Here is a 27,933-nt window from a genome sequence, read left to right as displayed (position 1 = left end):
CAGCAGCAGGGTGTCTGTGAGTGTGAGGAAGTAGACGGGAGGGAGGAGGATACCTGCGAGATGCATCTCCCCGCCCGCTCGCCCGCTGGTCAAGGGGCGGCTGTATCATAGAGACGATCCGCGTTATTCGATATCAATTCCTGCTACTGATGCGGTCTACTGGATTCTGCCATGGGCTCGACATGCTTGTCCGTCTCCCCATGCGTGCTGTTGCGTCGCTGGACAGCGGCTGGGTCCGATGCCTACACCACCATCAGTACCGCCAGCGTCTGCCGGGCAAACTCGGCACTAAGCCGCGTGCCCACTTCTGTCTGCGCTGGCAGACGCCCAAGCATGAACCACCATGTTGGTTCTGAGCTTAGGCTGTCCGTCTACTGCGTGTGACTTTTCTTTCTTGATGGAATCATTGCGCATTGCTGGATGTGTTCGAGCAGCATCTCAACGCTTCCCTCGGTCCTTCCCGTTTCTGTCGTGACTGTGTACTACTGGGTGGATTTTGCATCAATGGCGCCTGTCATTTGAACGAACAGCCCCTCCACTTACCTCACTTCACCTCACTTCAACTCACTTTTGCCTGGGCACCTCACGTACCAAACTCGCCTCCAACCTGCATGGCCAGCCAAGCTTTGGGGCTCACGATCGCTCTGCACCACCACACACGATGGCGGCCTCGCCCGCTCTTGAGGCGTCACAAGGTACACGGAACATAGCCCCGGTTCTTGCTTCTTGACCTCGATCGCTGACCCCATCCAGACATCTCGAGGCTCTCCCTCGAGGAAATCCGCGCTCATGAGCAGCCGAGACCCGCACCACCTGTACCGGCGTCCGCGTCGAACCCTGGCATAGTCGCATTCGACATCACGTCTCGGTTCCGGAAAGCAGCGTCAAGTGAGGATCTCTTTTCTACCGGCAAGTCCGACAGGGCCCGTCGGCTGACCACATGACAGCACTTGCACCCGGCGAGCTCGTCAAAGATGGCTTCTTCACTCTGTTCGAGTCTGTCGGTGCTCTCGAGGTTTGCTTCTCTCTCGCTCGCCGCCGCCTGCCAGAGCACGCAAAGCTGATGAGGCCAACCCCAGATCATGGACCCCAAGATGGACAGCGGCTGCTTGGAGCCGGGTGAATCCCTCGACAACGACTATGACGTATCAAAACCCTTGCTGCCCGAAGAAGTCCTCGGCATCATCGACCAGCTGCTCTGCCACGAAGTGAGCCACCCACGTATTTCGCCACGTCTCTTCACTCAGGCTGATCTTGTTTTTTTTCTCTCTCTCTCTTCGTAGATGGCCTGGCATGTCGGCTACCCTCTCTCCCAGACGGTTTTCACCTGTGCCTATGTCGAATCGATCCTGATGCCTGCGCCCTCGACGCTCGACGAAGCTCACTTTATCAGAAATCCTGCCGTCGCAACGCCCTCGCCCATGCACGCTGTGCTGCGAGCGTACTGCCTCGGTCTGCTCAAGACGTGCGGACAGGTCAACGAGAGCATCATCAACGAGCACTACTACGAGGCTCGTGCTTGGCTAAAACACAAACCCCTTGGTTCGGCTCGTCGTGCTAACAAACATGACAGGAGGAAGACTTTGTCACAAATACATACCACAGAAACCTCCTGGACAAATTTTCCATCGAGAGCGTTCGCCACATCATTCTAGAAACGAGCAGCCTCCTCCAAGGTCTCGAGGACTCGGTGCCCACCGACATCATCCGGGCCCTCAATGACCGGCTCCTGTTACGACACAGTTTCCTGGCGGCCACCGACGCCATTCAGTACCGCACCGCTCCCGATCTCATACGAGCACCCTGGAAGGAGTCCCTCGTCATGGTGCAGGGACTGCAGAGCAGCCACGCGCTGGCAAAGCATGTGCCCGACGCATTCAGCGCAAAGCTGCAGCGGAAGCTCGCTAGTACCATGCCCCCGCGGCCGATCGTGCAGCTGAGCTTCGACGACGCCTTTGGACACATCAAGCGACTCTTTGAGGATGGCGTCGAGGTTATTGACGTGCTCGAGTACCACGACTCGCAATGTCTGCAGGTGAGAGAATATATTCAAAGGAGAGACAAAAAAAATTGTTTCTATAAAGAAAAAGGACCTGCTTGCCGTTTGCCATGCTGACCACCGACCAAGACCTTTGTCCTCACATTCCAGGCCAAAAAGCCCCAGGCTCTCATCTACATCCGGACGCTGCTGCAGAACTTTCTGTTCAAGGACATGGAGGTCCTCGGGCACATGAGCATACGCATGCTGCTGGACAACGACCTCGCCATCGTGGCGCTGCCGTGCAGCACGCTGCTGGACCGGGCCAACGACGACGTCGAGGCGCCGCAGGACCCGCGCTTCATCGTGGCCGAGACGATGGAGGCGTTCCGCCAAAAGGCGGCGCAGCCGTACCTCGACATCCTGCGGACCTTTTGCCAGAACCGGTGCCGCGTGCGGCGCACGCTGTGCCACGTGATCCGCGACTGGGAGAACCTCCAGTTCGAGGCCGAGGACGTGGACCAGATCCTGCAGCATCAGACGGACGCGCAGCCCATCGTGTACCGCGCCGCCGACGGCGGGGCGTCCGTCGAGACGTTCGCCCTGTCGCTCTCGTCGTGGGCGCACCTCTACAAGCTCCGACAGATGGAGTGGATCGTCCAGCTTGGCTTCGAGCTCGAGGTCTACCAGACCGACGAGCTCGCCGGCATGTACTGGTATCTGCAGCACCTGGCGCGCCAGCGCCTGCAGCACGTCGAGCGCATCAAGACGTTCACCGTGCGGAGCCTGACGCAGCAGCGCGCCGGCGGCCCACGCGGTCTGACGCCGGCGGCGGAAGCGCAGTTTGCCACGTCGCTCAACTTTATCCGACTCGCGCTCCTCGACGCCGCCATCACGGCCGAAATGGCCGACGCCATGTCGTGCCTGCACACGGCGCTGCACCGCCTCGGCCTCCTCCGCCCGCAGCCGCGGCCCTACAGCACGGACGAGCTGCGGTACGAGACGCGCATGAAACCCTTTGCCGTCATCAGCCACCCGGCGCTGCCGACGTTTGCCGAGTTCACAGCCGGCACGCGCCAGCCCGCGACGTCGACGGCGGACCTGCTGCGGCTGGCGGAGCGCGGGCTCGCCGGGTCCAAGAAGGCGCTCGAGGCCGTGGGCCGGCTGTCCGAGGCCGAGGCCTTCTCCGTGGGGTCGCACGCGCGCTGGCTGCCCGGCGTCAAGGGCGCGCTCAAGTCGTGCATCGCAACGGGGCTCGCCGTGTCGGTCCTGCAAAAGGCACTCGACCGGGCCGGCGAGGGCGGCGACCTCAAGCTCAGGGCCGAGGTGCCCACCCCTGACAAGGCCTACCACGAATGGTGGCTCGTGCCGAGGATCCTGCCGGTGCGGTAGCTGCTTCTCTTCATGCTTGGTTTGGGGAGAAAGGGGGGGAGGGGAGGGAGTTAGGGTGCCGCAGGGGCCGAGGCTCCTGGGTTTTCTCCCCATCGTCCCGTTTCCCCTCTCTCCTCCTCCTGCAACCCCTGTGGACCGCTACCAGGGGATGAACATGCCTGTGCGATTTTTTCCCGAGGGGGGTATTGGCAGCAGGCCGTCTTGGGGAAGAATCTTTTTTTTCTTCTTTCTTCTTTCTTTTCTTCCAATATCATAAAAGAATAATTCTCGTTACAGCCTAGCATACTAAATTCGTGGTATCCAATCCTTCCGGTTCCGGCCCCTGTGAGCATGGGCATCACTAACTCCGTCTCAAGCGAGCGTTCAACCGTCCTCCCAGTGCGAGACATCTCATCTGATATCCTTCGCAATATACAATTTTTACACGTGTTTGATGTTCTGTCCACGTTCCATGTCAGCAATGACGCGGAGACACATGTTGTCCGAACAAGTGCGCTCAAGCGCGCTTCTTGGCAGCGGCAAGGCGAAGCTTGACAGTCTGCTCGTAGAGCACGTCCTTGAAGGCGAAGAGAAGAGCAGCCGTCAGGACGCTCTGGGTCACCTTGGGGCCGATACCTGGTACTGTTTAGCGAGGGGTTCGATGTGGCTTGGCCATGGTATAACGCACCCTTGTAGAGACCCTTGTATCCCTCCTCCTTGACGACACGGTTGATCGCCTGGAAGACGCCCTCCTTCTTCTCGCCGTGGGCGGCAACGTGCATCTGGCTCTTGACCGTGATGTAGGGGTACGTCACGGATGTGGCAAAGAGCTTGCCCAGGGCGCCGAGGAAGAAGGCAATAGTGGGGGTCACGCGCCTCTTCTTCTCCACCGAGTTCTTCATCTGCTCAAAGAGCGTGTACTGAAGGATAGGGTTGATGACGAGGACCAGCGCGGGGATGACGCCCGCGAACAGGGCCTGGGGTCCCTCATGCTTGAGGAGGGCCAGGAGCACGCCGAGGGTGCTGGGGGTCTTGGCCTTCTTCTTCTTCTCAACCTGGGCCTCCTCGTCGCCCTCCTTGACCTTCTCCTCCTGAGCGCGACCGCGGGTGGTGACGCGCGTGTTGACGACCCAGATGGGGTTCGTGATGATGACGGTGGCGCTGCCGGCGAGGGCGCCAGCGAGCATGGACTCGACGGTCGTGAGCTTGCCGGCGACGCGGCCGGGGCGGGACGCGGCGGCCTTCTCGAAGAAGGCGCGGGTCCATTCGTACCAGTAGTAGTAGACAAAGTTGGTGACACTGATGCCGAAGAGGGCCGAGTTGAGGCCGGAGTAGAGGCCGGAAACACCCTCGCGAGCGATGATGTTCTGAACGGCGTCGATGAAGCGAGACTCGGCGCGTTTGGACTCGACCTGGGCACGGGTCGAAAGAGTAATGAGGGGGTAGCTGGTGGGCGCGTGTCAGCGGGCGCCTTCTTCGCAGGTGAGGTCAAGGAGAGACGCACGTCAGAGCCATGGACAGGAGACCACCGCCAGCGCCGGCGAGGGCGTGGGCGACGTTGTCATTCTGGGGGAGGACAGGCTTCGACATGGTGATAGTGTTGGTGGGAGTGGTGGCGATGGCAACAGTTTGGGGCGATGACGACGTCAGTCTCGTGGATAGCGCGTTGATGGCGTGGTGAGCACAGGTGTGGAAGATGGACAATTGGGATGGGCGTCAACGGGGATCGTAGAGGGATATGACTCGAGGCCGAGTACGCTTGGGATGATGCTTTATTGATACTGCAAGCCAAGGTGATGCAAGAGAATGAAATGGCATCCCTAGTCGTGCGAGCCGAGGTCAACTCTAGTCGTGCCGACGGCAGATGCAGGGCAGGAGGCGTTCGGCATGCCACCTGCCCACCCTGCCCACCTTGCATAGGTAGGTAGGAGGTACCCTGCCTTTTGCTTGCCTGCCCACCCATGAGGAACGTCCTGCGACACCCGATGCCCGGTTATGTCATTCATGTCATTCATGCAGATGCGGCAACCACAGTGGGAGAGGAGCGGGGCACCTGCCTGCCCCTACCTAGGGAGGTACCTAGGCTTGCTAGGCTTGCTAGGCTTGCTTGGCTTGCTCCTAGGTACTAGGTACCACCAGGTCTGGGGCCTTGGGAGCCTGGGGAAAGGACTTGAGGGGACATGTGAAGTGGCCCAAGCGCACCGATTCTGCAGTGCACCTCTTCCCTCCACCGACGCAAAGCCAGCAGCAGCATGAACTGTAGACTGAAGCTCATTTACACGCTGCATCACGTGTCGCCGCCCTCTACACACTTTCAATACCATAATCGGTATCATAATTTCACTTCGTCCTCAAGAGTTCATGCCATGCTGGCTTCCCTATTCGTACACGCCAGTGGGGATTGTATTGCCTCGCGGCTCCATGACGACTACCTTGTAGGCAGGTGAGCAGGCACAAGTGACTCGTGAAATGCATCCTGTAAAAGAAAAAACTCCATTATTGAGCGCCTGTCAGTGTCCTCTGGGCATGACTACTTGTATACACGGTGAGAAAAAAACAGGAACGACAGCCCTCCCCTTTCCCTCCCCCGCAAACGAAAAGAAAATAAATCAACGCCAACTATTCCAACGTTGTCTAACCAACAACGCAACGTTTCTACTCCTGCTCTCGTCCCTAACATGCGTTACCGGCCAAAACGGTCCGGCTGCCTCTCGTAGCCATCATGGGGCCGCAGCTGACGACCCATCATCTGCTGCTGCTGTTGTTGCTGCTGCTGCTGCTGCTGCTGCGCCTCGCGGGGATCCCTGGGATCACCCCTAAGGTCCCTGTGATCCCGCACCATGTCGTTTGGTCGCATCTGCAGGTCACGCGGGTCAGGCGCATATTGAGATTGAGGCGGACCCCGGCCATCGTAAGCCGAGACGGGTGTGTAGCTTCGGGGCGGCGCCTGGTCGCGCGGTCCTGGCGTGGCGTAGCGCGGCGGATACGCCTGCGGAGCCTGCGGAGCCATCGTCTCTGGTGCTCGAGACGTTGGTGGGAACCTGCCGGACATCGAGTGTGAGTGTTGGTGCCCGCTTGGTCCTCCGTACATCGACGACGGCCCCCGGTCGTCTCGCAGTGACAGGTGATGTTGCGCTTGCTGCGGCGGTGCTTGCTGCTGTTGCTGCTGCTGTTGCTGCTGCTGTTGAGGGGGGGGCGGTGCTGCCCATGACGGCTGCTGCGACATGGATGACGGCGTCGGTGGCTTCTGTATTCCGCCGTGAGGTGATGCCCACGATGGCTGCTGGGGCGGTGCCTGCTGTCCCTGCTTCGCAACCGCGCCATGTGACGTTGGCCATCCCGCTTGTTGTTGCGGTGCGGGCGGCCCTTGGTTCATGCTATGGCCTTGTGGCCCCGATGGCCAAGCCGTCTCCCGACTGGGCGGTGCCGGGTCCCTTGGTCTCGATCCCGGGTGCTGGGATGCGTACGAAGGAGGGGGAGAGCCAGCGTGTGATGTCGGGCCCCCACCATATGGAGGATAGGCAGCCTGGCTTGTGTAGGAGTCCCGTGGCGCCTGAGGTGGGTTGGCGTAGTGAAGAGATCCTGCAGGTGGGCTCGCAACTGAGGCCTGGGCGTGCTGTTGATACGGGTGCCGATAGTAGGACTCACGCTCGGATGCCACAGCTGCCTCGTGTGGTGAGACAATGGCGGACCTTGGAGGGTTGAGGTGCTGAGCCTGCGGCGAAGCTGTATAGCTCGGCTTCAGCTGTGGCATGCCGGAGGTGGCAGGTGGTGCAGACTCTCCATAGTGGTAGTTTCGTGGGCTTGGGTCGGGACGCAGCTCCATACCCGTCGGCGGTGGCGGTCCAGATGAATTTCTAAGCATGGATCCGGGGTGCGGCGAAGGGGACGGTTGCGCCGGGGTCTTGACCGGCGTGCTGGCACGTTTAGGTTGCGCAGGCGGATCATCATTCAAAAGCTGCATGAGGCTTGACGTCTTTCGTTCTTGCGCCGGACGCGGCGGAGGCGTGGCAGCCGCAACAGGCGTGGTGGGCTGGGACTGGTGCTTCGGCTGTGGAGGGTACGGGTCAGACATGCGTCCTGACATTTGTCGCTGTGCCGTGCTGATCGGCCTTTGAGCTGGAGGTGTCGAGACTGGCGGCTGAGAAGGGTCACCGAGCAGACCGCGGGGTCCGTGCTGTGGCGGCATCGGCTGTCCGAAAGGCTGGGGTACAGGGCCGGGCTGCGGGGCGGCTGCGGGCGAATCGTGAGCTTGCCGAGCTGACGGGGGGGGCTCGGATCGTGGTGGTGCACCTCGAGGGCCGGATTGATGGAGCGGGAATGAGTCGTAGTAAGAAGGAGGCTCGGCCTCGGTTGGGTACCGGGGTCCGGTGTCGAAACGACCCTGTTCCGGCCTCCTAGCTTTCGGCTTCGGCTGCTGCATGTCTGGCTTCTGTCTCTCCACCGGTCTCTCCACAAGTTCCGGAGGCCCAGTCTGGAAGCGGCCACGCTCTGGGCCGCGAGGGGGCTTCTTCGGCTGCTGAATCTCTGTCTTTTGTCTGTCCAGTGGAGGCTCGGCTTGAGCAGGCGGTGTTGGCTGGATGGGCTGCGCTGCCGCAAGAGGCCGAGGCTGCACGTGTTCAGGTGCAGGTGGCCCAGTTGTGGGCTTCTGTGGGCCACGAAGCGGTTGCTGTAGCTGACTTGGGCCCTGGGCTTGCAAAAGCTCGTGCTCTCGGTCTGGGTATCCAAAGACTTGTTGCATTGGTGCTCTCAGCGGTCGGTTGTTGGGCGACATGGACTGGCTGACGCCTGGTGGGGCCACATTGTGCTGCTGGATCTGCAGCGGAGGCTGCTGGACACTCTGTGCAAAAGGCTGCGTTGCTGCAGGTGGCGCCTGCGCGATGGGCACGGCAAACCGGCCGTACGGCTGTGACTGAGACGGCTGAACAGGTGGGTTCTCGACAGGCTTTCCTTGGGCAATCTCTAGACCCTGTTCTCGGGTTGCCGATGATGCGAGGGGCCTGTTTTGGGTGGCTGATGCCGGATCGTACTTCTTTCGCCCCGTCTGTGTTGGAGGTGGGGGAGGCTCGGGCCGCTTTTCGCCTCGATTCTTCTTCTTGTCGGCCTCCTGGAGAAATCGCTCCCATTCCACTTTACCAGAGTCTCGCTGCCGGACGTAATAGTTCTTGACCATGACGGCCGTTTTCGAACCCATGTGTGCCGCCATGGCGTGCCAGTCTGAGCCAAAGGCTTTCAATAAGCCAGGGAACACCTCTCCCTCGGAAACACTCCAGTAGCTCGAAGGTTGCACGTGGGTACGACGCTCGGTTGCTGGCTGTGGCTGGGACGTTGGGAGGGATTGGGGCTGGGGTGGCTGCTGAGGCTGGGGTTGCCCAAGATCAAAAGTCGGCATTGTTGGCTGAGGGGGTGGGGGAGGCTCAGGTCGAAGGGATGGCGGTGCCATGACCTCGGATATAGTAGATGGAACAGTCGGGGCAGGCCTTTCGTGGGGAACGGGTGGCTGCTGCGGTTGCAAAGGTACGGGCATGAACGGTGCCTGCATCCCGGTTGATGGGGCTTCGAGCTGAGCGGGCAGTCGGGACTCCGGAGGGTTCGTGACAGGTTGCTGGATCTCGGGGTTCTGTACGCGCGAGTCCGATCGCGATCTTCCTCGGTTTGGACCAGCAGCAGCAGGAGCTGCGGCGAGGGCCTGGGCCGCCTTGGGTGCCTTGGGCTCCTTGTCTTTGGCACGACGCCTATTTTTCCTGCCATCGACCTTCTCTGTCCCATCACTATTCTTCCCTGACCGACGCCCGGGGGTCCCGGCAGGTGTTGCGTTATCAGAGTCGGTCGGCGGTCGCTCAAAGTCGAAGGTCGGGGCCGCTGCACGCCTGGGTCGTCTTGCACGCTCACCGTTCTCGCCGCCTTCTTGATTGTCTTCGGTCTCAGCATCTTTGTTGCCGAGTTCTGAGACAAGGGCGCTCGAACGAGTCTTGGCTCTGCCTCCAGCCTTCTTCCTCTTCTTCGGTTGCTTCTTGTATCTCTCCTTCAGGTTCAGGTGCTTCTTCATCAAGTAGTAGTACAGGATGCAGGTCTTGAAGTCACGCCCCTCGACGCCATCCGCAATAACGCCCCACTGTTTCGGCTTATCGAGATAGCCTCGTTCGAATTGCTCGTTCTCTTCTGCGGTGAAGTTGTTGATGGGGGGAAGAATGTTCCAGGTCGGCACGAGCTGGTCAATCGTCATGAGGCCAGAGCTGTCCACAAAGTCCTCATTGTTCCGGTCCTCGTCCGTCCAGTACATATCAGGAGGTATCGCCTCCTTCTCGTTACGAAAACGTTGTTTTTGGGCAATGGCCTCGCGTTCCTTGCGCTCTTCCTCTGCCTTGACTGATTCCTGAATTGCCCTTTCAACGTCGAGCTCCGTAGCGAAACGCCTTCCGGATGCCCGACCTTCAGGCTTCGTTGGTTCTGGCACGATAGGGATGTTGCTGGTCGTTTCCGGCGGCGGGATATTGCTGACGAATTTTTCTCTGCTCTTCGTGGCAACCAGGTCGTCAGATAACGTGTAGTTGAGGTAGTCCATGTACCTTTCACCATACGCTTTCCGTGCAGCGTCTTGTTCTGATAGCTTCAGTAGCGATACTTTGTCAAGCTCCTCGGCAATGAAGGCGTCGACTGTTGAATCAGACTGCAAAGACTGGAGGAAGTCTTTGTCTCGGTTCCAAGCCAGACATTCGAAGTTGGGAAGACTTTCAATGGGCGGGGTCTCGAGGCGACGTTGAGCGTCGAGATCCATCGGATCCAGCTCGTCCGACTCGGTGGAATTGTCATCGTCCTCGTCGTCTACTTGAGAAGGCGTGCTTGGCGCGCCCTTCTCTCGTTCGATCGTTTCGATGGGCGCATTGGGAAGAGGAACCGCCTTGGGCTGCCCGGGCTGCTTCTGGGGTGGTGCGGAGCTGACTTCCATCGTTTCTACGGTTTCTTGAACAGCATCCTTCACTGGAGCATCTGGTTCTAAAGACGCTTCCAATGCTTCTTTTGGTGGCGCCAAGACGGTAGGCCGGGCTTCATCGATGTCCATGTCCTCCGTCTTGGCCTGTGGCTCCACTGCAGTCTCGGACGATGCTGCTGTCTCGACGCGTTTTCCCGGCACGGCATCATCGACAAGTGATGCTCTGCGAGGCAAGACGCTGTGAAGGACCGGTCGTGGGTCCGTCTCTTCGGTCGTGGCAGCGGCCTGGGCTTTCTCCTCTTTGGGCGGAGTCAAAGCCTCTTGTGGAGGCTGACCTAGCATCTCAACGAGACCTTCTGGCTCAGCGACAAGCTTCATCATCGCTTCGTGGGAGACTTTGGCAAAGCGAGCAACAACATGGTCTGGTACGTCGTCTGCAAGTCCTTCTAGGCGTCGTAATTCAGCTTCTTCTTTGGCAATTTCCGTCGCAAAGTACTCTCCAAAGTCTTCATCGTCATCCGACTCTGACGGTTCGTCTGATGATGTTGCCTGCGCCTCCCGTGGCGGCAATGCAAAGTGCACAACTGGGATGCGGAGCTTAGTTTGCTTGCGGGGGGGCGTGGGCGGAGGTGGCGTTGGTCCCTTTGCCGACGCTGGCCCAACATCCGGGGCGTGAGAGGGTACCGCTGGCTCACGGGGCTTCGTTGCCGGCTTCGCATCGCCTAGCCTCTGAACGTTTGACACAAACGGAGCAGCATCTCTATAGTCATCTCCGTATCTCATGTTCCTTTCCATGGAGGCTCTGGGGGATCTGTGATCGCGTTCCGATTTGGTCGTCACAATTTCGCCTGGTTCGGGACCTTGATAGGAACGTGCTTGGGAGTCGGGCGAGTTTGGCACCTGGTCTGCCTTCGCGTCACTGCTTCGAGGACGTCGTTCATAGTCGCTCTGCTCTGCATTGCCGTTGTCTGGGCGGAAGGGGAAAGGTCGTTGTTGCTGAGCAAAACTTTGGGACCGCATGATCTTTGGGGACTCCGGAATCTTTTTCCCTGCGAGTGCCGGGTTAATCCATTGCTTGCTTGAAGGACGCTGCTGCTTCTGTTGCTGAGAACGTGGTCCAAGTGGGATCGGTGGGCTTCCATCTGGGAGCTGCGGCTTTGATGGGCCACTTGGGGGAGCCTGGATGTCATTGCCGCCCGGGTGTCCCGCAGACACGGGGCGTTCGGCATTGAAGCCTCGTGGCCCAGTGGGTGGGACCTTTCCGGTACCTCCAGCTGCGGGCGCATCGCTCACGCCTGTGATGCGGCTTGGAACAGAGCCGAACGCTGGTGCCGAAGGAGCGACAGGAGGCGGAGAGACATCCTTGTTGTTGATGGGAGATGGCGCCTGCGATGATTGGCCCCGCTCGAGCTTCGCTCGGAAGAGCTCTCGGGGAGGCTCTCGCTCGTCTCGGGGGTCTCGGCGGGCATCAGGATCCGCCCATCGGTCGTTGCGTTCGACGCGGTCGCGTTCGTCTCGTTCGCGACCCCAGCGCCCTTCCTGAGAGCGACTGCGAGGCCCAAACCGATCGCGCTCATCGTAATAGCCGCCGCCTCCTCCTCCTCTGCCACCTCTTCCGCGGTCCCAGCCGCGTCCGCGATCGCGCCCTCGGAAGCCTCCACCACGGGGGAAAGGCCCTCCAAAGCCGAAGGCTTGATCGGAATTGGAGGAGCCAGCCGAAGGAGGTCCTCCATCCCTTGATCCACGTCTGGAGCGTTCTGGTTCTACCACAAGACCAGGCTCGCGGTCTCGGAACTCGCGCAGTGGTGGGGGCGGCGATCGGCCTCTGCCTGGCGAGGGTCTCCTTGTGCGGAAGTTTTCTCGGCCATCGCGCCAATCGCGATCTCGCTCTCTCTCTCGGCTCCGGTCGTCTCGGTAGTTGTTGTCTCTGCGGTCACGGAACTCGTCGCGATCCCATCCGCGGTCTCTGAAGTCTCCGTCGCGGTCACGACCTCGGTCTCTGCTGCCGTCACGGCCCCATCCTCGGCCGCGCCCTCGACCTCGTCCTCTACCGACGAAGTCGCCAGCGTGTCCACCACCCCGAGGACCAGCTGGTGGGTCAAGCAGGGCTTTCGGGCCGCGAGGTGGCTCGCGGGCTATGTTATCCCGGAACGGCTCGCGGTTGTTCTGGAAAGCTGAAGCAGAGCGCGTCTCGGCTGATGATCGCCTCCTATCACCGTCGCTGTACTGGGAACCTCGCTCGTAGCGCTCCGAACGCTCGCCAGGTGATCGAGACCGGCGATCGCCGTCGTATCGTGAATTGTATCTTGTTGGATTCCTAGAAGACGTGTAAGTATTGGGGGAAAACATGGCACACGGTACAACATTGATACACGTGGCATAGGCCACGGGTCTTTGCAGAGAGACTGAGGCGCGCGAAGAGAACATGAACAGCACCGGGGCTGGATATCGGATGTTGCGACGCGGATCTTCATCATGGGTTGCCAAGGTGCGGGTGGAGGTAATGCTCACATGGCTCCGGGCGGGCTACTGCCCTCGAGACGCCCTTGCTATAAAGTTCAACACCATCCGTGATGGCCGTGGATGCAGTCGCGGAAGTGAACGTGGCTGGAGATACGGCGCAGTCTGGGTTTAGGTTTGGGTGTCGACCACCAGTACGTTTGTCGAGGAACAGCAACAGACGTCGAATCTACACCTGCGCAAGGGTCGCGTTGGCCGTGATGGGATGCGCGTGTACGATACGTCGTTCTCGTGCCTTGGTCACAGGGCGTCTTCACGATGGGAGTCACGTCGTGCTTCACGGCGTGCTAAGGTGACTGTGCTGGCCGGGAGGGGTGGTGTGCATTGGCGTGTATGGAGATTTGGATGTTGAAGGATTGAAGGATTGAAGACACCACTCAGTGGTCTGTCCGGCGGCCGCTGCTGGCAGTGGCACGGGCGCCGCAGCAAGAGACTAGGCCTACCTGGGTTCGCGCTCTCTTTCAGATTGATCCAGGCAGGGACCATGGACCAAGGGCCAATGGATCGCACCTGGCCACACGATCAGAGAGTGGAGACGCCAGCAATTGGGGCAGCAGCCACAAGGCTCCCTCCTTCCTCCTTCCTCAGTCGCCAGTCCTCAGTCCTCAGTCCGCAGTCCTCAGTCTTCAGTCCCCAGGCCCTCAGTGCCCAAAGGGCAAAGAGCGCAGGCAAGGGCAAAGCGTGAAGGGCGCTGACCAGGGGCGCCTAAGCGGTCCTCGAAACGAGCTCGGCGGAGCCCACCTGGTCGCATCCCAGGCTCGTTAGGTTCGGCCAGTCAGGCGGTTATCCCGGCAGTTCAGGGCATTTCAGCCTCTAGGTAAGAGGGGGGCCGCCGCAATTCGAGATTCGATGGTACTGCAGTACATCCAGGTGGCTTGTGCGTCTCCACTTCGTCCCCGGGCGAGTCTTGCACGAGTCGCGGATCCGTGCCTGGCCATCTAGTGGTAGGGTTTTCGGTTCTGCATTCTGCATCGTGCGGTCGGTACGTACCTCTTGAAAGTCTGTGCCGTGAGTCTTTCTCAACGTTGACGACTCTTCACATGACGCGACAACTCAAGTGGAAGACACCAGAAGGGCTCTCAATACGGTAGATCCGGATCTGGTGCGTTGTTTTTTTTTAGAGAGCAGAGTCCCTGGAATTTTCAACTTCTGTCACTTGAACATTGCGCATATTGCACCAGCAAGATCAAGTCACCATTATCCATCAGACAGACAGACAGACCCTGGAACAAACATCGTACCCTGGTCCGACCATCCTTCATCATGAACTCGACCGAGAGCAACGCTCCTCCGGCGGCAGCCACAGATGCAGTGCTGGTGGTTTCCGAGGAAATGCCTGAGGGGGCACAGAAGGTTCAAGAATTGGATTTCGATGACCTAGATGGCGATATCACAGCCGACGATTTGTTGCGCGGCATGCGATACATGGGTTTTCAGGCAACATCTCTCGCAGACGCCATCAGGATCATCAATGATATGGTAGGATTATTTCATGATTTTTTGGGGGGGCTCTTTGCCTCTGAGTTCATTCGCGGTCGCTGACGTAGCGACAGAGGGCGTGGAGAGACCCGGAGACGGGCGACAAAACCACCATCTTTCTGGGCTACACCTCGAACCTCATATCGTCCGGCATGAGAGGCGTCTTCCGTTGGCTCGTCAAGCACAAGCATGTCTCCGCTGTTGTGACGACCGCAGGTGGCGTTGAGGAGGATTTCATCAAGTGTCTGGGCGACACATACATGTCTTCCTTTTCTGAATCAGGCGCGGGACTGCGGAAAAAGGGGCTGAATCGTATCGGAAACCTCGTCGTGCCGAACTCCAACTACCGCGAGTTTGAGGACTGGGTCGTGCCCATTTTCGACAAGATGCTCGAGGAACAGGAAGCCAGCAAAGGGTCCGAGGAAGAAATCAACTGGACCCCGTCCAAGATGATCAACCGCCTCGGCAAGGAGATCAACGATGAGCGATCCGTCTATTACTGGGCCTGGAAGAACGATATTCCCGTCTTCTGCCCCGCGCTGACAGACGGTAGCCTGGGCGACATGCTTTACTTTCACACTTTCAAGACATCTCCCCAGCAGTTGAAATGCGATATTGTGGAGGACATTCGCAAGATCAACACCATCTCGGTCCGCGCCAAGCGTGCTGGCATGATCATCCTTGGCGGCGGCGTCATCAAGCATCACATTGCAAATGCCTGTCTTATGCGCAATGGCGCCGAGTCTGCCGTATACATCAATACCGGCCAGGAGTTCGACGGGAGCGATGCCGGTGCCAGGCCCGACGAGGCTGTATCCTGGGGCAAGATCAAGGTCGGCGCAGATGCTGTCAAGGTACGAAGCTCTTTTGACATGCCGTGGAAGTCGACTGACAAAATGATCAGGTTTATGCAGATGCCACTCTTGTGTTCCCATTCATTGTGGCGAACACATTTGCTAAAGATAGAAAGCCAACAGATGAGACAAAAAAAGACTAGAGCGGGGAAACCAAAACACGATAAAGCATCACGATTTATGGAAACATTGCGCATCCTTGTTGACAATTTTCCATGTCTCCCTGGTGTGTTTCTTGTCTTTATATCATTGCGTCTTATCTGACTGATCTGTCGTCTGCCATCTCCCATCTCCCATCTTTCCTCTTTCCTCATCATCGATGGCATTCCCAACTCAGCACTTGTTCCTGGCTTCGCCGTCGTCCGGTTTCTACATAGCTCCGGCTTCGGCTCGCAATCCGGTCCAAACGCTCTCACCTCCTGCAGGAACCTCACATGATTTCGGGCCTCGGCTCCTGCTATCCGATTATATGCCGTCCAGGGAGGCGAAGCGTAGCTTACGGAAAACCTGCTTCGCCGCCTTGATTCAGCCGGCCATCACTGCGTTGAACGTCTTGCGACGGATCGACTCGAAGTGAGCCCCCCTGGGTCTTCGTACCCAACATGACTATTTCTTGTGCCGGTTGGGACGCCAGCTGCGTCTAGGTCTAATCCGCATGATCGCGGCAAATGAGGCAGGCACTCATGATCAGCGGCAGGTCATTTTCGTTGGAAATGGTGCTCTTGAGCTTCATGAAGGTCTCTTCGCGGAGCTCCTCTGTTATTCTGGGCTTCATATTCGCTCATCTGCCCCTTAGGGTCGTCGCCTTGCCTTTAGTCTTACTGCCACTGCCTTTCTTCAGGCGTCTCTAGCGTGGCGTCCGGTGCCCCGTATGGCGATGGTGGGAGTGAATATATGTGTGGTATTCGCTTCCCATGTTGGAGCAAGTTAGTCAGGTTTGAAGGAGGATACTGTGCATTTGCTGATGCAGCGCAAACGATGCAGCTGTCCGTGGTACCCGACCGTCTCGACTTTAGCTCGACTCGTTTATTTCGCTAGTATGTGCTCTGCCTCACATGATACTTGTCTTAAGACTGTGATTGGGCGTCGTTGAATGGGATGGAAAGGGCTTCGTGGAAGCAGAGCTCGGGAGGGCCGGCGGAGCAGACGGCAGGACAGGAGAGCACTAGGTTAGCGAGTGGATGATAACGCACTTGCCATCCGCGTCAAGAGACAGGATGAAAGGGCTGTCATTTGATGGCAGTCCTAACAACGCCCTTAGTGGTTGACGTCCATTATTCCCTTTGGTCTCGTATTCAACCCCCTCATCGCAAGCTGCCAGTGATCCGAGTCTATTCCATTCTCGGTCCGAAAGCGGTCCCATGTGCCGAAACTCTTCAAGCAGGAACAATGCTGTTGTTTCGATGGCAGATTCATCATGAATAACATTGAATGCATCATCATGGAGAACTTCGCGGCAGCTTCTGCAAGCGGCGTTGATGCCAAACACCTTGCCGTCGCGTCCGACAAGGGTATCGATATTGTAGGTCCTGGCACTTTTGCGCCCTATGCGCTGAAGCGCCTTCGTGGTCGAGAGTCGGTATAGTCCATCATCTTGACTTTTGTAGAAGATGCAGGGGTTGCTGTAAAGCGATGGCCCAGGCTGAGTGCCCGTCGACATGTTCATCAATATTTCGGCTGCCTCAATGACTGCAGCTTCTGAACTCTCTGTTACCGAGGTGACCGTTTCGGCGCCAGAATCTTGCGTCTCCGTCGCAGATGTTGAAGTCGGCATCGGGATGCAGAGAACGGATGAAGCCTCAGGGATCGGTCAAGTATGGACAATATCTCGGGGAGGTAAAAGACAGCCTAGCAAGGTGTTGCAATCGATCGGATGCCATATTCGACAGCTATTTTATGAGTTTGTGAGACAATTTTCAAAGATGTTTATATGATTCTAGCACTCCTTGCGGAGATAGCACTGAGGCAACCAAGGTTGGGTACCTTCCTTTGGCTTTCACGACATGACGAAGCCTCTTTCCACATCTGCAGACCTTGGGCACCCTTCGAAATACCACTTCAGGCAACCAGTACCAGCTATCAGCGAAAAGCTGGGGATCAGATTTAGATAGAAAGCTTGAATTTCGCAGAGCGAACTATACATTTTGCCCACAATCGAGTGTGCTGTCGAGCGTGACGTTCGCAATGAAGTATGTAGTGTCGGGGTCAACGAGAGCGAGGCAAAGCATGGTTTCCCCCTCATGGGTAGAAAAGTGAGGCGAAACACGGGGTCAAACATCAGGGTCATTTGCATGAGTACAGTGCCTCTTAGTTTAGTGTTTCTATTCAGAAGCTTCAGTGACAACGTTGATGATGTTGAGGCTATCACACCCACGTGACTGTATCAATAGAATCTCAAAGCGGCGCGCTGGACGCTTGGGCCACCCACGTAGCTAGGAAACAGGCAAGCTCCCAAGCAGCGAGCGCACGACTGACAGACTCGAACCTCGTTGCGCATACAAACGATTGCCCAGGACCACATTCTCAAGCCCACAACTGCGCGTGCCCGCAGCCCGACACCATGTCGGCCATATACAACCTCGAGCCACAGCCCACGGCATCCGCGATCCTGCACACGACCCAGGGCGACCTCTCCGTCGAGCTCTGGGCGAAGCAGGCCCCCCTCACATGCCGCAACTTTCTGCAGCTCGCCCTCGACGGCTACTACGACAACACAATCTTCCATCGACTCATCCCGGGGTTCATTCTCCAGGGTGGCGATCCGACAGGCACTGGCAATGGCGGCGAGTCGATCTACGACGGCGGGGCATTCAGCGATGAGCTGGACCCGTGGCCGATGGACGAGCGACGAGGTCAGAACGCCGGCCCTACCGGCGTGTGCTTCAAGGACGAGTTCCACTCGAGGTTGAAATTCAACCGTCGAGGCCTCTTAGGCATGGCCAACGAGAGCAAACCGGACACCAATGGCAGCCAATTCTTCTTCACGCTCGACCAGACGGAAGAACTGACGAACAAGAACACGCTGTTTGGGCGCATCATGGGTGACACGATCTACAACCTGGCCAAGATGGGCGAAGGCGAGGTCACGCCCGGCACAGATCGGCCGACCTACCCAGTCAAGATTACAAGTGTGGAGATCCTGGTCAACCCCTTCGAAGACATGGTCAAGCGGTCGCGCGTGGCAGCTCAAGCCCCGAAGACTGTCGTGGTAGAGCGCAAGAAGAAAAGGAAAGGCGGAAAGCAGCTCCTCAGCTTCGGTGACGAGGAGGGCGAAGGCGAGGTTACTCCCGCGTTTAAGAAGCCCAAATTCGACACGAGAATAGTGATGGACCTGGAAGAGGAAGAACCTAAGAAGAACGAGAAGAAGGGCAAGAAGACGGCCAAGTCACGGGCTCATCAGGCTGCCGCGAACCGTAAACCTGTACCGACAACCGAACTACACACATCGGACGAGGAGGACAAACCACAAGCCAAGAAGGCTTCACCACCACAAAAAAGGCTTCCTGTCAAGATGGAGATTGAATCTTCTCCAGAGCCTGAGGAGAAGCCACAGAAGACAGCATTGGAGAAAGCCAACGAAGAGATTGCCGCGCTCAAGGCATCCATGAAACGGAATTTCCAGACGGAGCAGGCGCCACAAGCGAAAAAGAAATCAGCACTCGAAAATATGATTCCAGAAACCTCTGTCAGGGGCAGGAAACGAAGGACGGGGGGCACCACGGTTACGCGGGAGGACCAGGCGGCCTTGGACCTGCTGAATGCCTTCAAATCAAAACTCGACCAGGTCCCAGCAGGGAAGGAGATGACGGAAAGGCCAAAGCCGGACGAAGCCATTCATGACAAGGTCGCAAAGGGCGGCGACGACGAGGACACCGAACTCTGCGATCTTCACTTTATTGTCAATTGCCAGAGCTGCAAAGCCTGGGACAAGGCCGGCCAGGACGAGGAGAGCGACGACGAGGGCTGGATGTCACAGGCCCTCAGCTTCAAGGCGGACAAGTTGGGCAAGGATCTGAGCTACCGCAAAAAGGCCGAGGAGGAGCTCGTGGTGATCGATCCGCGGGCCAAGGCGCGGACCCTCCAGGAGGAGAAGAAAGCCGAAAGGGAAGCTCGGTCGGGCAAGACTGGCAGGGAATGGGATCAGGCAAGGAATGCCAAAATGGCCAAGGCATCTGCACTGGCGGGCCGAGGGGCCCGATAGGATGGATGGCCGCCCGCTGTAGTGATAGTGTTCGTCGCCAACACAATGATGATACCCGTGGAGTTGAGGGCTTGAGAGTGCCAACTTCATCTGAGGCTCCACCCAGCTTGAATCGAGAGACTCCACCCTAGAGGGCATTTCCTGAAGCACGGATGACGTCGTGAGGATGGGGGGTTACTGACGATGATGCTATGACGATGTGGGCCTTCCCAAATGAATTTTTTCCCTTGCGCATTTTGTAGGATGGCCGCGCTGGCGGCCTCGAGAGCAGCTCAGGCCTCTATAGTTGATCGGTTGAGAAAGCTGTTGACTTGCTGTCAGAGCTGCAGACCCTCGTCAACGGGTTGCTGGCGATTGTTTCGTGTTTTTGTTTAGAACAATTCAATATGTAGATATCGAGACTGCTGCTTGCGTAAAGTCCCTATCCTCAGCGTCCACAGTGGGGTAACATCCATCTCTCCCAATGCGAACCTCCGCGGCGCCCACGGCGAAGGTAGGGATGATGACATGGCCCTCCATTGTATGTCATTGGATGAAATTTCCCATGGTCGCCAAGGCCTAGTGGGAGGGACTCTGGCCTCCGGACGCTTTTACAATGTCCCACAGCGGAGGCCACGGGCGGCCACCAGCGCATGGAGCACCTAAACTGACAGTCCCGGTGCCTTTGCCCGTCTAGCGGGCGCGCCTTCACCCCATCTCACCACTTTGCCAGCCTGTGTTTCCTCCGGACGGACCAGCACAGCTCCAGTTCCTGGTGCTCATGCCACGTCACGACCGAAACCATCTTCGACAGCCTTGAGCAGTTGACACTCTGTTTCTTTGGCACAGATTGTCCAGCAGTTGGCCTTCATCTGACCGCTGCCTTGACAGCCCTTTCCTGTGCGGCACAGGCCTTTATTGGCACCCTGACAGGCGCGACACCAGAAGCTGCACCGCAACACCTCGCTGCAGCCCACCCACACCCACTGTCTTGCTGAGCAGCCATTGACCGCAGAACGGGCTGACCGACATCGTGTCGAGACCCTTCAACCAGAACTCCAGATCCAGGCATCACGCAGGCCTTTCACCTTCTCGCCGAGACATCCGTCCTTATTCTGGTGCCAACCCCTCCTGGCCCTTAGCGACCATCGCTTGCGACAAGGGCATCTCTTTGCTCGATAAGCATTACGCGACACCACTGTCGCGGATTGCTTTTGAGAAGGTACAGTAGACATCTTCATCCAAAGCGAAACAACCCGAAGACTCCTGCAATTGGCGCAGTGTCTCACAAAAGACTACAGCCAGGCACGACACATCTGCTCTTTCTACAGACGTGACGCCAGGGAAACACATAGACGGATTATTTAGACGGAAGGACGTCCATCGACCAAGTGCTGGATCGACCGGAATCTCCCCCCCACGACTTTCTGCAGAACGTCGGCGACACATCCTGCCCCGCGCGCAACGCATTTTTTTCCTTCCCACGACCACACGACAAGACTGGCAACGAAGAGAAGGTTGTGCATTTCGCAGCTCGATCATCGTCCGCCCGCAACCCCGCAAGACACCGACGAGGCTTCGAGGCACTCCGCGTACCGCCTGCGCGTCTGCCAGTGAGGCTGCAGGCTTCAACCAGGCTGCGCACCAGTACCCACGAAATCGCCGCGTTCCTGGTCAACCTCACATCGCTCTCCAAGACGTACATCGACAGCTTCATGTACAATTCCATGTCTCCATCGAACCCTCGAAAACGCCCTGCACCTGGTACCGCTCCGTCCATCCCCGTCCCTCCGATGGCGAACCAATTCCCGAGTCCGACGCCCAACGATTTAATGAGGTGGCATAACACCGCAGATGCCGGCGGCTTCGTCGACGGCACGGCGCAGGGCGTGAACCCGTATGGCATGATGCCCCCCCAGTCGCAGCAGCCGTCATCGCAGCAATTACAACAGCCCTACGGCCAGCATCCGACCCCTAGTCCCAACAATGCTCTCGCACGGCGGCAGACGAACCGGGCACTGGTTCCCACCGCCCAGCGCGGCAACTTTGACCCAAACGCCGACCCGTGGGGCTATGCGACCGACGACTCCTCTTCGCTCATCCAACAACCGGGCAATGGCGCCATGAACGAGCAGGATAGCATTGAGGCGCTTGAAGAGGCTGCCCAGAAGGCAAAGCGCGAGTCGCAATCCAAGAGGAAACAAATTCCTCCCTTTGTCCAGAAGCTCAGCAGGTGAGATTTTGCCTTCCAGCCCGTTTCTCTAAACCATGTCGCTGACTTGACGCAGTTTCCTCGATGAGGAGAAGAACGTCGACCTGATCAGATGGTCTGACAAGGGCGATTCGTTCATCGTTCTCGATGAGGACGAATTCGCCAAGACGCTGATACCCGAGCTTTTCAAACACAACAATTATGCATCTTTTGTGCGGCAGCTCAACATGTACGGTTTTCACAAACGAGTCGGTCTGTCGGACAACTCGATGCGCGCGAGTGAGCGCAAAAACAAGAGTCCGAGCGAGTACTCAAACCCGTACTTTCGACGAGGCCACCCTAATCTGCTATGGCTGATCAACAAGCCCAAGAATGGCGGAGGCAAGGGCGGCAACAAGAAGGCGAAGGCACCAGAAGGCGAAGTAGAGAGCGAGGAAGAGGTGGGCTTTGACGAGAACTTGCCCTCGGGCCTGAACATCCCGGCTGCAGCGCAAACCACGCGAGCCCTGCCGCAGAGCAACATGCCACTGGAGAAGAAGGAAATGGCCATGATTCGGGAAGAGCTGGCCAAGGTTCGTGATCAGCAAAAGATCATCCTCGGCGCCATCAACCGCATACAGCGAGAAAATGGGAATCTGTATCAGCAGGCAGCCGTCTTCCAGGAGCAGCACGACCGCCATCAGAACTCGATCAACGCCATCCTTAATTTCCTTGCCAATGTCTTTAGGAAGACGCTGGAAGACCAGAACGGCTCACAGAACGTCAACGAGCTGCTCGCGAGCATCATCCCTGGGTCCATGAACGGCACGATGCCCCAGGGCAGCGTCGTGGACTTGGGCGATTTCGTGCAGGCGCAGACCAACGGCCCGAGCGGCATGGCCGCCCCGAAGCGGGCGAGGGGTCTACTGCCACCAATCCCTAACAGCAACGCCGGCCGCGCCAGCACCGTCTCCTCGACGCCGTCAGCGGCCCCGACACCGCAGACGTTTGGCCACCACAACGCTGAGCCTGGCTCGGTGACGGAGCTGTTTGATACACCCGACAACACCAACTCTCCCGATTACCTAGCGCAGGAGCTGAAGTCAAACCCCCACGAAAGCATGATGAAGATCATCCAAGACACCAACGCCAACAACAACACAACAGGGGTTGACCTTCCTGACGTTGTCGCCAACACGCCCACGACAATGACCAACGACCAACGCCAGCAAATGCTCAATAACATGATGGCGCAAACTTCCGAGCAACCGTCAAGCGGCATCCCCGCCGCCGCCGGCCCCAACACATCCACCCCCTCCTTCCCTACTGCCAACATAACCGACTCGGCCTCCAAGGCCACCGCGCCCGATTTCTCCCTGTCTCCTGTCATGGGATCCAACCCGCAACCGCCGAGCCTCAGCAGCATCAATTACAACAGCGAAGAACTGGACGCCCTGCGTCGCATGTCACAGGACAACACGGACAAGATCCACCACCTGCAGAGCATGCTCGGCCCCTTGAGCCCTTCGGGCCGCATACCGGGTCTCGACGAATCGGACAACACGAACAACTATTTCGATAACGGTGCCATCGATGCCGGCCTCGACTTGGATCAGTACCTCGACTCGGACGCCTTCAATGACACGGGACCCTTCTCTGGCCTCGACTTCAACGCCGCCAACGCCCCCGAATTCGACTTTAGCCTGCTCGACGCCAACAATGCCGCGGCCGCCGGCACCAGCGCTCCCGGCACCGGCTCAGGCCTCACGCCCGGCGCCGCGGGCCGCGTCCATGACGTGGGCAGCACGGGCCATAACACGCCTAGCCCGGCGGGCACGGAGGAGATTCCGCGGGACGAGCTGGCTGGATACGACGGCAGCCCGCGGGACCTGAAGCGACGGCGCGTGGATTGAGGCACGTGAACGGCGGCAGGCTCTCTTTTTTTCTTTTTTTTTCTTTTTTTTCCGCCGGTGGCAGCTAAAAATGGGAACAAAAAAGGCGAGAGGCAAAGACCAAGAGGTGATGGGCGGCGACATGGTGTTTTCTGGTTCTTCTTTCCAACGTATTTTTTTCTGTTTCCTTTTTCGCTGGGTTGTGGACTCGGTTGAGACAAGATATCCCCTGGTGGTGTTTTTTCCCCCGCCCAAAGGCTTTCTGTTCTTCCTTTGTGGTAGGAATGGGACAGAGGAACGAGGCAGGCGGGCGGGCGGGCGGGCTGTTGGGCTTGGAAGGACGGGCTGGTGAGTTGACGGCAAAGAAGAAAAACATGGCGTGGTTCGCTGGAAAATGATGGTCATGGCATTGGGAGCCCGGGGCGGCAGGATGGCTCGGCTCGACTCGTCATGCTTTCTCTCTATCCGTAGCAAATTTTGTCCACGTTGATGAATATGGACTTGATTCGAGCTACACGTCGTGATTTCCCTGCATGGTGCTTGCTGCCGTGCTTGGAGAATGACAAACCTGGTCTCTTGACATGCTTCCGAGTCAAAACATGTACACTTCTCACACCATCTTCTCCGTAACCTAAAAGCCACCACATAGTCTCTTGAGCGACATGCATCCTATCAAAGACTACAGGCATGTGTGAATTGTTGATCTTGAGAAATACCCGCTGCGGCTGAACGTAAAAGCTGACCACGCCGTTCTCATGAAGACGCCAGGTCACGCCTTTCACCATAAACTCAACAGCCCATCATCCAGGTTGTAGAAAACTCATCCTGATGCGAGTTCAAACTTCTCTTCCCGCGCGATCTCTTCGGCTTCTGCATTCCGAGTAATCGTACAAAGTCATTCCTCGCCACGTAAACAAAAGTAAGGAAAACAAGCTAACTCTTCTGGACCCTTCATTCGCATTTTGTAATAAACCCATGACGGACTCTGGTCCGTCCGATTTGTAATGAACCAAGTTGAACGCCAGTCTAACGAGATGAGAAACAGGGAGAAAATCGGTGTCGTACATCCAGGATGACACGAGGCCTGGACCGAAGTGAAAACAAGTGTAAAGGGGGTATAGTCCGAATATGTCGCCAAAGGGCTTTGAATACCGTCCGCGCCAAACAAATCATGTAGGCTCCGCCCCATAATTGAACAGTCTGAGAGTGAAGTGTCGCAAACGCGAAGCAAGGGAAAATGGGGGTGATAGTGAGAACAACAGCGGCAGAACAACATCGCAGAAGGCGTGCATCAGAACGACGGCTTCGTAAGAAGGCGGTACTCGATGTAATCCTCGCCATCAATACTGATGAGGGAGCCCGTCGACACGAGTTTGCCAGCGAAATTACCGGTAGGCTTGCGCTCGTACCGAATACCTTCATGATACTTGACTTCGTTGCCGTTAGCCACTGGCGTATGGACAGGAGGTGGGGCCTGAACGGGAGCCGGGGGAGGCGGCAGCTGCTGGACCTTATTGCGTTGCTCCTCCTGCATCTGCCATACGCTCTCAAGACGTTGCAGGTCATCGTGCGCGTGGAATGAGTGTCCAAGGCTCGCACGACTATGGTTATTGTTCACCATTTGCATGGGGGGTAATTGGCTGCCGTGCTGCATCGGCATGCCCAGATTGGCGTTGGCAGCAGCAGCCTCCCGTTCTAGAGCAAACTGAGCCCTGCGAACCTCGGCCTGCTCAAGCCGTCCTATCTCCCGACGAGCGTGAGTATCCATATCCCTCCGTGCAGCAAGGGGAGTCTTTGATGACTGGCGACTCTCGAGGTTTGGCAGCGAGTGTCGTCCGTGAGGGGCATCTGGACGGCGACCGTTGCTCCTGAGTTCTTGACCATTGAACACAGTCTTCATGTCCTGCTTGGAATCGACATAGGCATCGTTCATATCTGCGTCCTCCGGCCCGGGCACATCATCGTCATGTCGGCTATGAACACCATTCCCGTTGGCGGCGGCGCCCGGTGGGGGGACGATCTTGACGCCGTGCATGACACGCTGTTGCGCAATGTAGACGGCATGGGTCTCGTTGCGAACCTTTTGCGCTTCCGTCTCGCCTCGGTCAATCTGGTATTGGCGAACCCGGACGTACTCTTTCACCTCTGTTCGGCTTAGATCTTTGAGATGCGGCTCTGGCTCCATCTCAGGCCATTGGATCCACAGAGCGCCTGCGCCCACAGGGAAGTTTCCATCAACATAGCGCCCGTCTCGAGTCTCACGAACAACCTTGACCCGGAACATGTCGTTTGTGCCGAGAATGCCGAGAACCGCATGGCGATCGCGTTCGTTCGGCGCGTTGCTGGGCTTCCAATACCCGACGACGATCCTGGTTGGGCGGGTTCCCCAGAGGGCCTCGAACACGGGCACGGGAGAAATTCTCTCGCTGCTTTCAGGATGGTCGGGCAGACTGCGCCTAGGACCGACCTGAGAGTGCATCGGAGGAAGCTCCTGCGCCAGAGCGTGCCTCATTGGCGGTTGGTGCTGGCCCTGTGCTTGGGAACTCAGTATCGGCCCCCCACCGCTAATCGTGCCAACGCCACTCTGAGGGGTTGGGCCAAGCTTTCGCCGCTTAGCGATCTCAGAACGACTGCAGATGACAGCGTCCTCGGGGATCGTGAGACCGTAGGCCACAGCCGGGGTAGGCGCCGTTTCGGAGGCCGGGTTTCTCTCCAGGCGACGTCGCGCCTCTGCAACAGCGAGCATGTCGTTTTGTCGCTTCGTCTCGGACGATTCTCCCTCTACACCGGCCCTTTGCTTGACGAACTCTTTAATGTGGTGATGGTTGAGCCCGACAAGTTGAGGCTCGAAAACGACGCGCTCAAATGTCACCCAGCTACCACCGGGGCCAGGAGGCACTGGATACTTCTTGGTGTCAACGGGCTGACGCTTGCGGTTGACGTCGGCAATTCGTGTTCGCAACCTTTCTCGCACGTCAATGAAGCCGACGACAGCGTGCTTCTCAGCCTCGTCAGGATGCTGAGAGTCGCGCCAGTATCCAAGAATGACAGTTTTGGAATCAGCACCCGCAGGGCGACGGATCGGCTTTGCGCGGGAGATGGGCGTGTCGTCTGTGGGCGGGCTTCCTTCCTCTTCGTCATCCGCAGGAACGTTTGACGCTGTCAGCTGTCTCTTGCGCGTGGGATAAGGGGACGTTTGCGGTCGATAGGGCAGATCCTCATCGGCGTCGCCCATGGTTTCGTCTTCTTGGTCGGAAACCACACGGAAAGGCGAAGACTTGTCGGCACCATTACGATTAGAGCTCACCACGATTTCGTCGCCTGAGGCTGGGTCGTCATGAGTTGGGCTGGGAATGTGGTCAGGCGGCGGAGTGAGGTCGTCATCGTCTTCCAGTTGGGCATTGTTGACAGGGGTTCTGGAAGCAGACTCGATGAGCAAGGCTTTCAGAGCGGTCTGGGGAAGGCCTGTCTTGACTGACTCGGCAGGCTTCGTATCATCGGGAACTTGGCTGTCTAATAAAGGGGCAGAGGCCTCGTTCTTGACCTCAGAGGTGGTGGATTCCATTTCAGAGGATTTCAGATTGAATTGCGGCCAGATGACTGACGAAAGCGTTAGCATCGTGTCTGCCTAGAAGAAAAGAAAGGAAGAAAAAAACTGGGTGATGAGGGTCATGATGAGAACAGATTGAAGAGACGCATGGTGGCATGGAAAATGGTGGCATGCTATAGAGGAGGGGTCATATGGGTGGGCGATGAAAGCAATACGAGCATGAGGGCCGACGCCGTTCAACATTTGGAGGGAAGGTATCCATCAGGGGCCGAGGAACAAAAGCGAGGCAGCAACACTTGCATTATGAGTGAACCATGACATGCTAAGACGAGAAAAGTAAAAAGGTAACTTACCAGCACAGGGTGGCGGCGGCGCAGTCACGAGTCACCAACTGCAGATGAGAATGGGTTCCGAAGAACGACGTATAGTATCGGTCGCAAACAGGGCAGAGAGAGGAATAAGATGACCAGAGCTACGACTCAATAGAGTTCAGCGTGTGACCCTGCAAAGCGAAAGAAGAAGAGAAGAGGCTCGGGTGCCGGGTGAACCGAGACGTGACTTCTGTCAAGACACCCCAGTTCGTACTCGGTGATAGGACGGGAAGCGGAAATGTTGTCTGTACGACACGTAGTCTGTGATGGGGGTTACAAAAACAGAAAAAGAAAAGTCGGATGACGAAGAGGGAAAGGCAAGATTGCAAAGAGTTGCGCCTCGATGGGGAGGCTGGTGTACTCAGATGGACAGAGTGTTCACACAAAGACAGCGTTCTGGTGATGGTAGTAGATGGATGTGACGCGGCTGTTGCGTTGGGGGAGTGGGCGGGTGGTAGGTGGTTGCAAGTGTGAAGGGTGTTGTGTGGGTTGTAGGGCGTCGATGATGTAAGCGATTGAAGGGGAGCGGCGCCTGAGGCTTCCCTTTCAGTGAAGTGGAGAGAGATTATGGTCTCGAGGTGTCTTATTATGTTGTTGGTGTTCCAAATTACGT

At 57.7% G+C, this 27,933-nt stretch overlaps 7 protein-coding genes across 7 annotated transcripts; 4 read left to right on the top strand and 3 right to left on the bottom strand.

Annotated features, from left to right (window-relative positions):
- Window positions 1–661: 661 nt before the first annotated feature.
- NAA35 (N-alpha-acetyltransferase 35 NatC auxiliary subunit) lies at window positions 662–3,370 on the top strand (the record flags this gene model as incomplete). The annotated part of the gene is made up of 7 exons (XM_028639928.1): window positions 662–695; window positions 754–888; window positions 948–1,015; window positions 1,080–1,208; window positions 1,284–1,515; window positions 1,581–2,035; window positions 2,129–3,370. The coding sequence occupies 7 exons, from the start codon at window positions 662–664 to the stop codon at window positions 3,368–3,370; spliced, it is 2,295 nt and encodes a 764-aa protein (XP_028495723.1).
- Window positions 3,371–3,866: 496 nt separating this feature from the next.
- D7B24_005782 (uncharacterized protein) lies at window positions 3,867–4,939 on the bottom strand (the record flags this gene model as incomplete). Its single annotated transcript, XM_028639927.1, has 3 exons — window positions 3,867–3,985; window positions 4,038–4,795; window positions 4,854–4,939. 3 exons carry the CDS (start codon window positions 4,937–4,939, stop codon window positions 3,867–3,869), a joined length of 963 nt encoding a protein of 320 aa, XP_028495722.1.
- Window positions 4,940–6,032: 1,093 nt separating this feature from the next.
- On the bottom strand, window positions 6,033–12,632 carry D7B24_005781 (uncharacterized protein; the record flags this gene model as incomplete). Its single annotated transcript, XM_028639926.1, has 1 exon — window positions 6,033–12,632. One exon carries the CDS (start codon window positions 12,630–12,632, stop codon window positions 6,033–6,035), a length of 6,600 nt encoding a protein of 2,199 aa, XP_028495721.1.
- A 1,434-nt stretch (window positions 12,633–14,066) lies between these two features.
- DYS1 (Deoxyhypusine synthase) lies at window positions 14,067–15,279 on the top strand (the record flags this gene model as incomplete). Its single annotated transcript, XM_028639925.1, has 3 exons — window positions 14,067–14,282; window positions 14,357–15,136; window positions 15,187–15,279. 3 exons carry the CDS (start codon window positions 14,067–14,069, stop codon window positions 15,277–15,279), a joined length of 1,089 nt encoding a protein of 362 aa, XP_028495720.1.
- Window positions 15,280–17,696: 2,417 nt separating this feature from the next.
- CWC27 (Peptidyl-prolyl isomerase cwc27) lies at window positions 17,697–19,337 on the top strand (the record flags this gene model as incomplete). The annotated part of the gene is made up of 1 exon (XM_028639924.1): window positions 17,697–19,337. The coding sequence occupies one exon, from the start codon at window positions 17,697–17,699 to the stop codon at window positions 19,335–19,337; it is 1,641 nt and encodes a 546-aa protein (XP_028495719.1).
- A 1,772-nt stretch (window positions 19,338–21,109) lies between these two features.
- On the top strand, window positions 21,110–23,420 carry HSF1 (stress-responsive transcription factor hsf1; the record flags this gene model as incomplete). Its single annotated transcript, XM_028639923.1, has 2 exons — window positions 21,110–21,549; window positions 21,605–23,420. The coding sequence occupies 2 exons, from the start codon at window positions 21,110–21,112 to the stop codon at window positions 23,418–23,420; spliced, it is 2,256 nt and encodes a 751-aa protein (XP_028495718.1).
- A 1,270-nt stretch (window positions 23,421–24,690) lies between these two features.
- D7B24_005777 (uncharacterized protein) lies at window positions 24,691–27,098 on the bottom strand (the record flags this gene model as incomplete). The annotated part of the gene is made up of 2 exons (XM_028639922.1): window positions 24,691–26,999; window positions 27,095–27,098. The coding sequence occupies 2 exons, from the start codon at window positions 27,096–27,098 to the stop codon at window positions 24,691–24,693; spliced, it is 2,313 nt and encodes a 770-aa protein (XP_028495717.1).
- Window positions 27,099–27,933: the final 835 nt, after the last annotated feature.

Source organism: Verticillium nonalfalfae (assembly GCF_003724135.2).
Source record: "Verticillium nonalfalfae strain VnAa140/NRRL 66861 chromosome Unknown scaffold_38, whole genome shotgun sequence".
Taxonomy (NCBI): domain Eukaryota; kingdom Fungi; phylum Ascomycota; class Sordariomycetes; order Glomerellales; family Plectosphaerellaceae; genus Verticillium; species Verticillium nonalfalfae.
Note: the sequence above shows the minus strand (reverse complement) of the source record. Positions and strands in the feature narration are given on the sequence as shown.